The 16,024-nt window shown below is 38.6% G+C and overlaps 1 protein-coding gene across 2 annotated transcripts in view; it reads right to left on the bottom strand.

Moving 5' to 3' along the window:
• Nucleotides 1-2,216: 2,216 nt before the first annotated feature.
• The window catches only part of LOC127620752 (monocarboxylate transporter 1-like), a 45,403-nt gene continuing 31,595 nt past the window's right edge, over nucleotides 2,217-16,024 (bottom strand). Inside the window, exons 3-5 of one of the 2 annotated variants that reach the window (XM_052093970.1) lie at nucleotides 12,457-12,600; nucleotides 7,946-8,737; nucleotides 2,217-5,689 (exon numbers count right to left, since the gene is read on the bottom strand). In XM_052093970.1, coding sequence (XP_051949930.1) covers nucleotides 5,451-5,689; nucleotides 7,946-8,737; nucleotides 12,457-12,600 — 1,175 coding nt within the window. In that variant the 3' untranslated portion in view covers nucleotides 2,217-5,450. The remainder of the gene's footprint in view (nucleotides 5,690-7,945; nucleotides 8,738-12,456; nucleotides 12,601-16,024) is intronic. The other variant, XM_052093969.1, reaches the window with a different exon arrangement.

Genomic DNA, 16,024 nt, shown 5'->3' with positions numbered 1-16,024 from the left:
TTGTATCCCCTTCCAAAACAAAATTCACTCCGTCTCACGGACTCTGATGTATGCCACTGCTTAATTGCGCGAGTGTCCACTACTGGCGGAAGACGTGCAGTGGGTTTAACTGGAACACCCTTAACCCTTGATCATTTTGAAAATGTTGAAGGCTGAAGTCAATTTGTGGAATTATTTAGTGATTTTTGCACCTGAGATGGTGCTTCTTTTGATTAGGACTGTAGTCTAAAAAGCATTCATGCCAAGCACCCTCAAACCAACCTCAGAGCACCCTCAATTGCAGACCAGGGCAAAGTACTGCCCACGGGTCGATTTATCACAAATGTTTTTTATAAGATTATCTATTGGATTATTATATTATATTATCTAGCTTTGGGACCTATAGCGCATTCACAAGCTTTTAATATGCTCAGGGTTGCCAGATAATAGATGCAACACCCAAACCAGAGATTTATACTCGCACAAATTGGAAATATTATCCCTTATGTCATACTTAATTTATGCAATCTGGCAACCATGTATGCAAGTGTGCACGCTCTTTCTCCTCTTAAAAAAAATCTAATAAAATACTCTGCACTCAATAGAAAAGTATGATGTAGCAACTCCATGTCCATTCACGAGGCTGCCTGTGTGGGTGTTTAGTGCCAAGCCTGCAAGCAAACCTTTTTAGTGATGAACTTTAGTTAAATCCCAATAGATCTTAATATCATTCGCACACGGAGGGGACACGTGAGCAAAACCAAGCGGCAGAGGAATATGTTTGTTCTTTGTGTTATTTGTAAAATGCTGAAGTCCCTCTCAACTGTATGCGACTGTTACTCTGGCAGTAATCATTTATCAGAGTAGGCGCCAATCTAAAATCTCACCTAGGGCACCGACAGAGCCTGAGCCTGCCCTGGGCTTATGTATAAATCTTATACGTTTAATGTTTTTTTTTAATTAGAAATTATTTTAACATAACAAAGAACACATAGGCTATAACTGTGTGATAAACAGTTTAAGGTAGCTTGAAGTATTATGCTTCAATTCCATCCAGGGCTGTAGCCAATGGTATGAAAGATGGTAACAATTCTAGGGGCCCACAGGTCCAAGTGTATTTTTTAATATGAAAGGGGCCCAGACCAATATACAGTCAGGGGGCCCAGAATTCCTTGCTACGGCCCTGCTTCCATCATACATTAGAGTTGCGTGGGGGTGGGGTTGATGAAGTGTGATATGCTGTCACGTCACAATCGAGTTGCATTGTGAGATGTGGAGCTGCCTGAATCATACATCAGGGTAGGCGCTCTCCCCTAAGTCAAAATCAAGGGGTTGAGGTTCTGTCAACAGAAACTTCCCTCGCTCACTTAACAAAGTGGAATGGACTTCCAAAATGGAGGCGGGGATTCCCCCAATGGGAAGTGCTAAGGGAAGTTAGCCAGTGGACAGTAAAAGTGAAGTGGAATGAAGCCTTACTGATGACAAAGCTTTATGCACATTGGCTTAAACAACCATGATGTTTTGTTTGCATTAAAAAAAAAACATTTTTTAACTATGTTTTTATGTGAAAAAATTATATGTGAATATTCAACACTCTTACAGTGCGATCTCTGAATGGGATGTGATTATCATTTTTGAAATATCTAAAACAGTGTCTTTATTAAACAAAAAAATGGAAGAAAGACAAGTCTTATGGGGGAAATTAAATTGCATGTACATTGAGTGTCTTTCATCATATTAATTTTAATTTGAAAGAAACGGTGTTTAAATTATTTCCACTTTACCAGCAACAGCGTGTAACAGCAGGTGGCAGTAATCAATATTAAGATTCGATCCGTCAATAAAACAGAAGAAGCAACAGTGTATGAACGTTAATCCCACGATAATGAAGGTGTCTGATTATGATGGTAAAATAGTGCCTAAATGATTTGCATTCGTAGAGTAAGATTTGTAAAAACGTAAATGATGTTACAAGTGTAAATCAAATTGCAAGCATAAAAATAAATTGCATGCACACAGATCATTTTGTAAAGATGTAACACAAAGTAGATTTGGTGTATATTCTTCAGACTTCCTTTTTTGGTGCATACACTGTTGGCACTTTTTTTGTCCCTAAACATGTACAAAAACATTGCAAACCAGCAATCAACGATATGCAAGCAAAGAAAGGGTGTCATGAACAGCAAAATGGATTGACCACGTAGAATCAGTCTGTATGTCTAAAATAAACAACTGCAAACCTGTAAATGACTTGTGTTTGTGGCATAAATATTTTCCAGAAATAATCTGATATACACAGTTTCATCTTCCATTTGTTGCAATCACACTTTTGGCACAAATTTCTCACTGAAAAGACTTTTGAAAGATCGAGGAGGAAGGCAGGGATACTATTGGGGCTTCTAGGAACCAATCAAATTAGTTGACCGTTGCGATATCTAATTTATAGGCTACACAACTGTTAATGCCATTTATATAATTCTCACTCAATAAGGAGTAAAAAACAGATTTATATTTTTAAAAATTGTTTATTGATTTGCTCATCTAGGCACACATAAAAATTAAATCACACATATCGTTTAAAATACTTAAAAATACCATTAATTCTACAGTCTACTAGAACTTTTAACCTCATGTCCTAAATTAATAATGAAATTAGTGACGTTTGCATGGAATCTCTGTGCACAAACATGCATACAAATATACACAATCTCAAACACTCCCATCTCTCTTTGCCCCCAATTGTCTGACAGATGTAAAAGCATTCTGGTTGTTGTTACTTTTGTCACATCTACTGGCAAGAAAATAAATGGGGATGAAATAATGGAAAATGAGATGAGGAGAGTGAAAAGGCTTTGAAGTCTAACCGTTTCATTGCATTTTCTCAGGGTGGTCTATTGTCTTTGTACAGCTGTATTTTGAATCATTCAATTATTAGCTGAACAACGTTGAGAATAAATCTACCCTGTACACCCGGTAGAGTGGAGTTTAAACGGCTCTGATCCTGTAAACAGGAGTTCAGTCAGAGCCCTGATCCGAGACACTGAAATTGAGTCCAGTTAGCACTGCACTGGATCTCATTCTGCTCTCACAGCTACTGTTATACCTCCATGCACAGACATTTCATTACCAACTCTGCCAGAGTAAAGCAGTATGCAAGCACATATAACTCAGCACAGATTCAATTCTATAGAGAAAAAGAATATTTGCCTTACACTGTCAATGCTGCTTGTGCATTACAAGAGATTTAATTCTGTTGACCTTCATTTAAAATGTACCTTTACCTAATTAAAGTGCATTATACAACAATTACTGCAGTTAAAAACTGATACTAGAACAGAACTATACATACTGAACTTTCCCAATAATACTATAAAATGTGATAATGGATTGCAGTGGTGCAATGTAGTACCGTGGCCATCAGGTTGTGATGTTTCCTCACTTTTCAATGTGAAGTCAATACATCAAACACCCTTTTAAGTGGCCTATGAGCACTCTAGAGAAGCAATGTGGTCACTGAACTGTTCATATCCACTAATGTCATGTATATTGGTTTCCAGAAGCCCATCAAATGTGATCTGAAATAAGGAATAAAATGGGCTTGAAAAACAAAGAAAATCCTTACTGTTTCAGCACTCCTGTTTACATAAAAGAAATGCACATTTATTATGCAATTAAACATATGATCAGGTCTGGAGCTTTAAAATAATATCAGAACTTGAAATTAAGCCTTTCAAGTCTGGAATTCATCTGCAACCAACAGTAATGCAGTACCTCATATAGCACATGTACATCTCAGAGATGTAATTTTTTAGAACTTTTCATATGGAAAGTAACACAATCTTGAGCAGATTTTAATATCTTAAAAAGATAAGATTTACAAATATTCTAAATCATAACAGTCTCAAAAACATCTATTGAATGTCTTATTGACATCCAAGACATACTTTTTGACGTACATCTTAGTCGTTTTGCAGATGAGCAAACCACGTAAAAAAATACAAAGTCTTCCAGGTGTAAATATACATCAAAGAGACGTCTGGATTGGTTGCCTTTGTTAAATCCCTGATAACACACATTCATCACGCAGATGTCAGTTTGATGTGTTAACACCTGGAAGACGTATTTTTTACTTTGTAGATTGTGATGCTTTCCAGATGAAAAGATCTAAAATGGAGGTACGTGTGCTTTATAGAAATTAAGCACTTTTTATCAGTCACAACATCAATTTGTAGGGCAACCAGGAAGGCTAATTTACCATTGTGCTTTTAAGAACAGCATTTTTAAGAGTTAAATATATGGTATGTGGTTAACATTATTTGAAAGACACATATGATTGATGAATGATGTGTGATTCATTTGACAAACGCTGTAGTCCTTTTGTAGCAACTACATTTAAGCACACAATGGTTTCAAAACTAATGTTTGAGGTATGATTCGTAACAAAACAGTAAAGTCTCTTCAAGCAATGTCTACCACAAACCTTATTTTACTAAAAAAATCAAAAATGCTACACTTAACCCCATTTGAAATCAGGGAGGAAACCCTTGACATAAAAATCGCAAATTCTCCTCCAGGTTTTAAGACTACAAACTGAAGAGCAGGGCATCAGCTTATGAAATTAATCAATAATTATACATTGAAAAGAGTTTTGTAAAAGAGGGGTTAGGAGTTAGTTACATTTATGGCCTTTAAATACATGTATGCACTGTAGATAGAAAGGAATCGGATCAAAGGCACAAGAGCTTCCTACAATGCAACCTGCCACAAAACAGATTATATTTGACAAGAGCTCTCAGAATGTTTAAAAACCATGAATTGTTTATCTCGAGCAAAGCCTGGTAGTATTCTCTACCAGCCAATTGGAATATCAAAGACTGCACACAGATACTAAAACATTTCTACATTGAAAAATGGTGTCCATTTAATATAATGAACTTTAGTCAAAAAGACATCTGGCCCGATTCCTATAATGGAAGACTGAGTGAAAGAGTATTCTTTCTTTGTCCAAAACTGTCAAATTCTCAACACCCCTACACACAGAGATGATGACACAGGATCTGTGATTAAATATCAATCTCAGCTGAGAGATTCAGTGTTCACTGGTCGTGTATTTAAAGGCTAATGAACTGAGTAAGTCTAAAATTAGAAATGCACTCATCGTGGCAATAATGTATCAGCAAAAGGTGAATTATGACATTGAGGGTAAAAACACACCCATATGAATGATGGCACTGGAAAATAAAACCACATCATAATGTGGTGATACCATTAAATTATTTTCTCAGGAGAATATGGGAGAATTTCTTGGCAGCAGAGTCTTTTGTGCTTTTTTTTTTTTTTTTTTAAACATTGGCTCATTGTGACTCCTCAGAGGGAATTAATTTTGTGTTTATTATTTCGGACTCTCAGAATTGGAAGACGTGCGTGTGCGCACATTATAGTGTCCCCTTCTCTATTTTAGCCATGACTGCTCATGCATCGCATGAGTCTCTCTCTGCCTCCTTTGCCTTCTCTTTTAAGGCATTGTCTATATTTGTCTCTTCATCATCCCCTTCCTGCCTGGCTCTTTTTTCCTCCTCCCTCTTCTCTTTGTCCAACATTCGGTAGTTGATTCCCATTCCAACGAACAGAAATACACTGGCCACCACCAGGACGGCTCCACAACTCTGATATGTGTATTTATAGTCATGGTAGATGTCATTGAGTCTTCCTGCGGAGAGAGAGACATGGACAAACAGCTCATTAATCTCCATTACACAATGACTGGTCCAGGACATGCTGTAGGGAAGTATCAGTTTTGGTATTGTGACGACCCTAATAAGTTATAACATATTAAATTAGTTAAAGAATCCAAAATTCAGTCATGAAACTCTAGATGGTCCAAGCTGACAGGTCTTTTGACTTGTAATCTGCTAGCCAATCAACTTGCACACTTCTCTCTTTGTCCAACATATTAATTGCCTCAGCAATTAACTGCAGCATGCTACAAGTTTACTCTGTGAAATAGACTTTCTCCCAAAGACCACTTGTCTAGATCTGCTTCACAGGGATTGTATACTTATCTAATTGTACAGCAGCAGCATGTCCTACATGCTTGATTTAGCATGTCTTATATACACTCACCTAAAGGATTATTAGGAACACCATACTAATACTGTGTTTGACCCCCTTTCGCCTTCAGTACTGCCTTAATTCTACGTGGCATTGATTCAACAAGGTGCTGAAAGCATTCTTTAGAAATGTTGGCCCATATTGATAGGATAGCATCTTGCAGTTGATGGAGATTTGTGGGATGCACATCCAGGGCAAGAAGCTCCCGTTCCACCACATCCCAAAGATGCTCTATTGGGTTGAGATCTGGTGACTGTGGGGGCCATTTTAGTACAGTGAACTCATTGTCATGTTCAAGAAACCAATTTGAAATGATTCGAGCTTTGTGACATGGTGCATTATCCTGCTGGAAGTAGCCATCAGAGGATGGGTACATGGTGGCCATAAAGGGATGGACATGGTCAGAAACAATGCTCAGGTAGGCCGTGGCATTTAAACGATGCCCAATTGGCACTAAGGGGCCTAAAGTGTGCCAAGAAAACATCCCCCACACCATTACACCACCACCACCAGCCTGCACAGTGGTAACAAGGCATGATGGATCCATGTTCTCATTCTGTTTATGCCAAATTCTGACTCTACCATCTGAATGTCTCAACAGAAACTCAACTGTCCAATTTTGGTGAGCTCTTGCAAATTGTAGCCTCTTTTTCCTATTTGTAGTGGAGATGAGTTGTACCCGGTGGGGTCTTCTGCTGTTGTAGCCCATCCGCCTCAAGGTTGTGCGTGTTGTGGCTTCACAAATGCTTTGCTGCATACCTCGGTTGTAACGAGTGGTTATTTCAGGCAAAGTTGCTCCTCTATCAGCTTGAATCAGTCGGCCCATTCTCCTCTGACCTCTAGCATCAACAAGGCATTTTCGCCCACAGGACTGCCGCATACTGGATGTTTTTCCCTTTTCACACCATTCTTTGTAAACCCTAGAAATGGTTGTGCGTGAAAATCCCAGTAACTGAGCAGATTGTGAAAAACTCAGACCGGCCCGTCTGGCACCAACAACCATGCCACGCTCAACTGCTTAAATCACCTTTCTTTCCCATTCTGACATTCAGTTTGGAGTTCAGGAGATTGTCTTGACCAGGACCACACCCCTAAATGCATTGAAGCAACTGCCATGTGATTGGTTGATTAGATAATTGCATTAATGAGAAATTGAACAGGTGTTCCTAATAATCCTTTAGGTGAGTGTATGTCTAAAGCCCAAAGTATACTTCGGTTTTGACACGTATGCTAGCGTATGCGTACAGGGCAAGTGATGTAAATACCATCATCAGTAGTGTTCGAGAACTGTTTGGGTGTGGCCGAATTTTTCTAACCCTGCATCCTCTGTACATAGTCTATTTTATTTGCACTAATTAGTGGGTCCACAAGCTGGTAACACTCACTTTCACAAAGAAGTGCAAGATGAGGATAAACGGCAATAAACAACAAGAAATTAAGTTGGATACAACAACAGTGGATGTACACGTCAAGAGCGAGAGTGTGAGGTGGTTCAGAAAAATCCTTGCATTTGTATAACAAGTTTGAAATATTAAAAAGACACATATGGACACACACCTTAAGAGAAATAGTCCAGTATCTCATAGCAGTTGTAGCGTGCATGCATCAACCACCTGTGTGCGTGCACAGTCAAATTGAAAGGATAGAGCCCAGCGATTGTCAAAATTGGAGTATACTTTGAGCTTAATTGTGCTGCATCAGCATATCTTACATGTTCAACAGCATGTCTGTGCATTTTCTAGCAGTAGCAATTTGATTTACTTGCGATGATCCAATTTAGTAATATCCATTATAAAACCTTACATTTATTACGAGAGTTGACATGACTGAAATAGGGTTTAACCCCGTCTCTTACCTAGTAATGGAGGCCCCAGCAGTACAGGAGCACACTCTACGATGGTGACCAGGCCGACTGCACTGGAGAATCTCTGAGCACCCACCAGGTCCATAAGTGTCTCGAAGAGTACAGAACTGAGCCAGCCGAATGCCACACCAAAAAACACGGCATAAATAGCAAAGCCCATGTAATCTGTGGAGAATGGTGCCATCAGGTGGCAGACACCGTTATACAGCACAGATAAGGCAAAGAAGTACTGTATGTGTGGACGGACCCAGCGCGTGTTGGCCACTAGGCCCATGGATGGCCGTGCGATCATATCAGTGAAGGCCAGAATGGACAATAAAAAAGCAGCCTTATCCTTGGCAATGTCTTTACTCTTTGCATAGTTACTGAGGAAGACAAGGGGTGCAAACAGACCAAAGAACATTATGACGTTTCCTAGCAGGTACAGCAAGAAGCCTCGGTGGGTGAAGAGGGTCAGATCCAGGAAACTGTTTACAGTCTGCAGGACAGTTTTTTTCTCTTGTAGTTTCGATTCTTCCTCTTTTGGTCTGGTAGGCAGTGGTTTTGGTCCAATGGGCCGCATTAACGATCCTGCAACGCAACAGTTCAGCAAAGCTCCACCCAGGATGAGGAAACTGCCCCTCCACCCGTACTGATCAAACAGCCAGCTGTTCAGTGGGGCCAATGTGCACAGGAACACTGGGCTGCCCGCCATTGCGATGCCATTAGCTATTGGCCGACGCTTGTAGAAGTATTTACCAATCATTGTCAATGCTGGGTTGAGATTGAAAGCCAAACCCAGGCCTAAAAAGAGAAAATGAGAGAAAGCTTGTATACATGATTCAGACACCAAGTGTCAAAACTTTCAGTATTTAAATCTCTTTTTGTCTCAATCTGTTTTGGACTTGCTATGATCAGTATTTAGACCTATTACTGTTGTAATAGGTCTAAATACTGATTGTAATACAATGTTTACACCTGGTATTAACATCCATCTCACTCTCGTCATGTGAGACAGATCACTGTTTACACCTGGTAGTATGGGTCTTAAATGCGTCTTCTGAGAAAACTTGTAATCATGTTTCAAAGGGAGGGTTTGTGATTATATGACTGCATACATAATGCACTATGACCCCATTTCCACCTGGTATTTAGATGAGTTTCGGGTGATCTGATCACATGTGGTCAAGTAGGGGTGTAACGGTTAAAATTTCTCATGGTTCGGTTTGTTTCACGGTTTCCTACAGTGCGGTATATGCGATGTACAGAAAAAATATTACTGCCAAAACCAAAGAATACTCTGTTTGGTAACAAACACTTCAACAGGTTGCCCTGAATAAAAATCATTGTTTTACAGTAACCATAGTTTAACTATGGTAATTGTAGTAAAAATATAGTAACCACAAAATCAACATGACTACTGTCATGTTTACAATATATAATCATGGTTACTATATGGAAACTACAGTATTATTGTTGTAAAACCTTGGTTAATTGTATCAAATACAACCAAGGTGACTGCAGTCATGGTTACTACAATATTACTATTGTAAAACCATTGTTAATTTTTGCTGGGTCTTCAACTAAAAAAAACCTTTTCTCTAATTAATAAATCAACATTAACTTATTACATGCACTATTACACTACATGCATTGACATAAAATGCATTTCAAACTCTAATGCACATATATTCAATATTCAGAAGCTGTACATCACTATAGAAGGAACTTTGCTAATCAAATTGATACGAGGAATGTTGTGACGTGGCTCGAGTGTTTTAATCATAAGTGGAAATCACACATCTTTGTCATATGTTGAAAGAAACATTGGCAAAGAACACCTCAAATTGCTTTAGTTATTGTTTTATGGCTGTCCGAATCAGCAGAGTCCTTGCTTAATAACAAAAGGGAGTGTGCCGTTTCGGCTCATCTGTGGCTCTGTACAGGCTATATTTCCCCGATGGTTTCTCAGTATACGGCACTCGTGTCGAGCGATGTCTGCAAACAGTGCCGGTTTTGTAAACGTTTTTGACAATCGCTGTTGTAATAGCAACACAGAACAACACAGAACACTTGCAATTTACAGATACATTCAGGTGCATTAGCGGTGGAGGTAACATTTAGTTGATGCTTTATTTTGTTCACAAAACCTTGTGCTACAGATGTGTCAATAAACTTGGTGAACCGCGGTGGCGATGCTTCCTGAATTGTGGGTGGTGAACCATACGGTTACTTTTTTACCGAGAACTGTTGTTACACTCCTAGTGGTCAGCCCAGGGTCTATGTTTTGTGGTCAGATTGCAAAAATCATACACAAATGTGATCAAAAACTCTTGCGACCAGATCGCATTTTAGGTGTAAACTCTAAAACTGTGTTCACACTGCCAGCGACACGCAGCAACAAAAGAACCTCATCTCATTCATTTTCAATGAGAGCTGGCGACTTCCGGTGACACAAGCGATGGCGACCGTTGGCGAGTCCATCGACGTGACAAAGTTGAGAAATGTTTAACTTTATGCAAATGTTGAGCTACTTTTGGGAGTGACAGCCAATACGCGAGATGATGGTAGAGCTAACGTGATCCAAATATTTTAATAATAATGCTGTTTAAACACTCCATACACCACTAGCGACCTAACCGCCAGCCACTGGCGACATGCACAGACAAAGTAGCTGGCAGGCTAAATGCAGCTTAATCTGTCCTGTTTGCGTCCCGGCAGCAGTGAAGCGCCACCCCTCACAAGTCAATCAACCTCTGCGCTAAAACAAGAGTTTACGAGCAGCTTTAAAAGGAAATAACCGTCCGATTGGGAAATTTAAAAAAGGGATACATACACAATCACGAGAGCTTCACGAACCTTCTTCAGAATGTCTGATATCAACACAGATGACCGGGATGAACATCAAGCTCTTTTAATAGGTAATCCACAGAGATGGATTCTACTTGACATATTGTGTTTGTACTTAATTGCATTTCAACCGCATCTGGAAGAAAAAGTGGATTACCTACCAATGTTTGAGAGCTTTCTTTGTCTTTGTTGCACTTAAATATCATGCAGTAACACAGAGACAAAAAGACTGATGTATGTCATCATGATATCAAAAACCATACCCTCCAAATCCAAACACAAGTGGTCACAGATGATGCATTTAAGTGACCAGGTTTAAACAGCCAAGTGTCTCATCTGACCACATGTAATCGGATCACCCGATACGCATCTTAATACCAGGTAGAAACGGGGCCTGTGTGTTGTGCTACATAATAAGCACAAAAAGAAGTGTTTCAAGCAGCAGAGGCTAATCAGAGACCACATCTGCTCTGTGCTGCCCACATCTTTGGACCCATTGCAGTTTGCCTACCGCAACAACCGCTCCACTGATGATGCCATTGCATCTACAATACACACTGCTTCCCTCCCTCCAGGACATATATAACAGGCGGTGTGTGAAGAAAGCTCTGAGCATCATCAGAGACTCCAGCCACCCGAGTCATGGGCTGCTCTCACTGCTACCATCAGGCAGGTGGTATCGCAGCATCAGGACCCACACTAGGCGACTACATGACAGCTTCTTCCCCCAAGCAATCAGACTTTTGAACACTTGATCTCTCATGATCAACGATGTTTTGTAAATATGTTGTTTATTGTAATTGGTATATGTCTCGTCACTGTCATGACTGCCATGTTGCTCGGAACTGCACACTACTGTTGCACTTGTGTACATGGTTGTGTACATGGTAGTGTGAAAATAAAGTGATTTGATTGATTTGATTTATAATTTACTCAGAATGGTACAAAGAACAGAAAACATCCAGTGAGGGGTAGTTCTTCATTTGGAAATGCCTTGTTGATGAGAGGTCAACAAAGAATGGCTCGAACTGACAAAGTCTACGGTAACTCAGATAACCACTCTGTACAATTGTGGTGAGAAGAAATGCGGGTTGGCGCCGTTTTGGCGACACGAGGAGGACAAACACAATATTAGGCAGGTGGTTTTAATGTTGTGGCTGATCTGTGTGTATATATATATATATATATATATATATATATATATATATATATATATATATATATATATATATATATATATATATATATATAACTTGTAAATTGCTGTTCAACTGCTGGATGTAAATGTAATTGAAACACTTTGCACACAGAGGAAGCCTCACACAACAGGACAGCAGTTCTGCAAGCTTCATATCGGATGTATTAAAATGTTATGTAGCTCATTACGGAGATATTTTTTATACTTTACCTAATATCACATTTGTTATGATCAATCGTTTTAAGATTTTACCAGCAATATGTAGGCTATGAGCAATTGTAATTTTGGTCACATGCATTTTTGACTTGCTGCGAATGTGCTTTGAGTAATTGGATGACAAATCATTTTGTACACTGATAACACCTCTATTTAGTGCTGTCCACTTGTGATCAGATCACCTGAAACGGATGTTAATACCATATGTAAATAAGAGGGTCTCTGATTACTTAAGACCAGTGCCATTCAATGTGCTTACCACCTATAACTCCCACACAGAAGTAAAGGCCCTCCACTGTGTTACAGAATGATGCGGCAACCAATCCTGTGCCAGACAGACAGCCCCCAGCAATCATGATTGGCCGACTGCCAAACTTATTCACCATAATACTGCTGATTGGTCCTGTTGAGAGATAACAGATGGATTAAAAGAGTAAAACAAATAACATGCAGAGAATAACTTTAAACAAAATCATTAAACAAATATTATCTCCATTGCCCTCAGTAGCAATCAAATTGACTACATTGCATTATAACAGCAGTCATTCACACCACTGACAATGTCAAAACAGGACTGTATGAGGACACCAGTGATGATTCAGAGAAAAACAATGTGATATGATGATTCTACTTTTACTGTATGTTACACATGGCAAGAGCATTTTCTGGATTTTCTTTTAGGTTTCATCACCTTTGTCTCTGTGACACAAGTAATAGGCAAAATGGCAGAAAAGGAATGAGATGGAGCAGCAGTTTTTGTGTTTTACACAAAACCATTTTTATTGTTGTATAAAAACACAAGTTATGGTCTACTTGTACCATAACTTCCACCATGTACTACTTGAAGATTACAAGTGCAAATACAGACTGTAAACAGCTAAATAGGACAGAAACCTATGCAGAGCTGCAATATCATAAAATTACCACTCCAACCTGCTCACACAAGACATAAAAAAAAGAACTCAATACTGTAACTTACTATGTGAAGATTCAAAGTGCAAATATAGACTGTAAAGAGATAATAAGAGAGTAACGTGCAGAACTGCAAAATAAATACATTACCACTCCCACCTGCTGACACGAGACACAAAAAAATAACTTGTAAACACATGGTCAGCATTTAAGAAGTTTTGGGCATTCTGAAAACAATGAGATAAACGCACCAATAATTTTCAGTTAATTTATGATTTTGTCCTTTAAATGTGCCACTTCCTGATGCAGTTCCTCTTTGGCACACAGCGGCACCTGGCATTTTGGTGTTTTCACTTTATTTCCTGAGAGCTTGCACAGAGCACACACTCTTCTGCCACTTGTGCCATCTGCTTCAAAAACTTCTGGATAGCATTCCTTATCCTGGACGAGAAGAGAATGACTCTGTGGCACCAGATGTGCTGGGTGGTGTGGCAGCACGTACCAGCTGTGACACAAGTGTCTATCGGAATGTTTTTTGGCTGAGAGGGGTTTTGCTCTGAGCCTTTGCCAGGTGCTGGTGGAGAATAAAGCAGTTCACTACAGCAATATCCAGGAAATGGAAGAAAAACATCTTGTACACTTTTTGACTTGTTCAAAATTTGGCCTGTAACACAAAACAAACACCTTATTATAACTACACACTTGGTTGTTGGCACTGAAATAATGTATATTACACAAAATCATAATGATACACTCAACACATTATTCATGTCTGAATAACTGCAGCCTAGATGGGACAGATGTAAACACAATGTAAAAGTTATTAAAAATTAAAACAGCTACTCGGCCCTGCAAACATAAACCGTAATCTGCACAGTAAATATACATAATCTACAAGAAAAATAAAAAAAAATTACTGTTATGAAAATATATTCATGTTTGAATACTCGTAGCAACGTAAACCTTAGAAATGCTATCCTACCATGCACATGTAAAAGATGTTACTATACACACTCAAAAAACTGTTTGCTTAGTTGCTGCGTTTTGTCCTTGCAAAGCAATACAGTCCATTGGAGAACAAGCTGCATGGGTTTTGGACAATCAAACTTATGAATGCTCATTACAAAATCACAATTACCTCCATCTCAAAATTATTATTTTTTAAAAATAAAAATAACGATTCAAATCACTGTGTGTAAAAACATATACTTACTCATCAAAATCAGGGTCTTCTCCCTCAAGAAAAGCAGCTTCTCTCACAGAGTCTTAACTCCCGTCGCTGCACTAATCCTCGTCACTTTGGTGATCAAGTTCATCAAAGACCGCTTGTACAAAGACCTTCTGGGGTGCCTTTCTCTTCCCAGATGCCATTTAAAAAAAAAAATCAAAAACTACAAATAATCACAATCTGACATAATATTCCACCATCAAATACAGTATCCGTTCGCATCTCTACATGTGCTCTGCCCCGAAGCATGTGTAACCGTGTGCTCTCGGTGGTAGTCTCCCTCGCTCTTTTGTTGCATATCTCAGCCTATGAGTGGTAGAGAAGCTTGATTGACATGCCGTTGGAAAGCTTGGAGTCTCAGCTTTAAAGACATAAGATTTGTATATCATTGTCATCATCAGGGGACACCACCATCATTTGTAGATGATGTGAAGATAGTTTTTTCCTGTTGCACCGCTTTTTTTTTTTGCTCTGGACTTCAGCGACTAAATGGTTGATTATTTACACATGCAAGCTCACAGAAAGCTAATTTGAAGGAAAACAATCTAAGGTAAGAAATTATTTAGAATTTTTGCCTACTCGGGACATATAGAAGCAGTGATCGGAGCAGAAACGAGACGTTTGCATTTTTTTCAGAACATATTTTACTTTGGGACTCTTTCGATGATTATTCAAATTTGTGAACTATTGCAACAAAATCAAACACAGATTCACATTTGTGAGAATGAGAACTTTCATTTGATATTATTTGCCTGTTTTATATTACATAAAGAGGATAATGTTCTGTGGAAAGTAGAGATACTTGGCTTTCAAGTGGTACCACACATCACTATTTATTTATCCAGAAATATTAAATGCACAATCATAATTCACTTCTGATACCGCCAGAGGGTCCGCTGAGTGTAAGAGGCTATGCTCAGAGACACAAACAGACTTTACTAAATGACATGTGATGTGTCAACTGAGGTGGTTTAAAGGAGAAAACCTTAATCAGCAAAACTAAGGCTGATATGGCATGCTTGGAATAGGAACTGGTTCTTTCTGTGTGTGTTGTGTTTTCCAGTTAATTTATTTTTTTATGTTAAAACATTTCTCCAATCCCAACTTAATATGCAGAGACAACTTTAAGCAAGCCATCTGAAAATTGATTTCCCCAAAAAGTGTAAATACTATGGCTTTACTCTGTTTTGAAAAAAAAAACATTATGGAAAAAGTTATGAAAATCACAAAGACAAAGCAAGCAGCATAATTTGACCTTCCTTCCTCTGAACGATTAATCGAAATCAAAGTGAAATTATGATATGATGTAGTATGATTATTAAACAGCAAGGGCTGCAATTTAGTTAAATAAACACTCTGCATGCGCTGCTCCCTGCGCTTACACTGTTCTCTATATTGTATATTACACATACTAAAAGAACTTGTGAGGCTAATAAGCTGAGTGTGTTGTATTTACAGCACTCTAGATTCACTAATTACACATTTCTGTAGTTACAAATATGCTTGGCAGCAAAAAGTTAGTATTTAAATCTAAAGTAACCCCATAACAAGTGGTTTCTGTGGATAGAACAGTATATGGAGGATATTTTTCTGCAGTAAATGGCCATTGTCAACTCAAAAACAAACATCTTCCTTCAGTGTTCTGTAAAAATAAAGGCAAATTTTATTTTGACACCATAACAAAAAT

This window comes from Xyrauchen texanus, chromosome 27, assembly GCF_025860055.1.
Source record: "Xyrauchen texanus isolate HMW12.3.18 chromosome 27, RBS_HiC_50CHRs, whole genome shotgun sequence".
Lineage (NCBI taxonomy): Eukaryota > Metazoa > Chordata > Actinopteri > Cypriniformes > Catostomidae > Xyrauchen > Xyrauchen texanus.
Note: the sequence above shows the minus strand (reverse complement) of the source record. Positions and strands in the feature narration are given on the sequence as shown.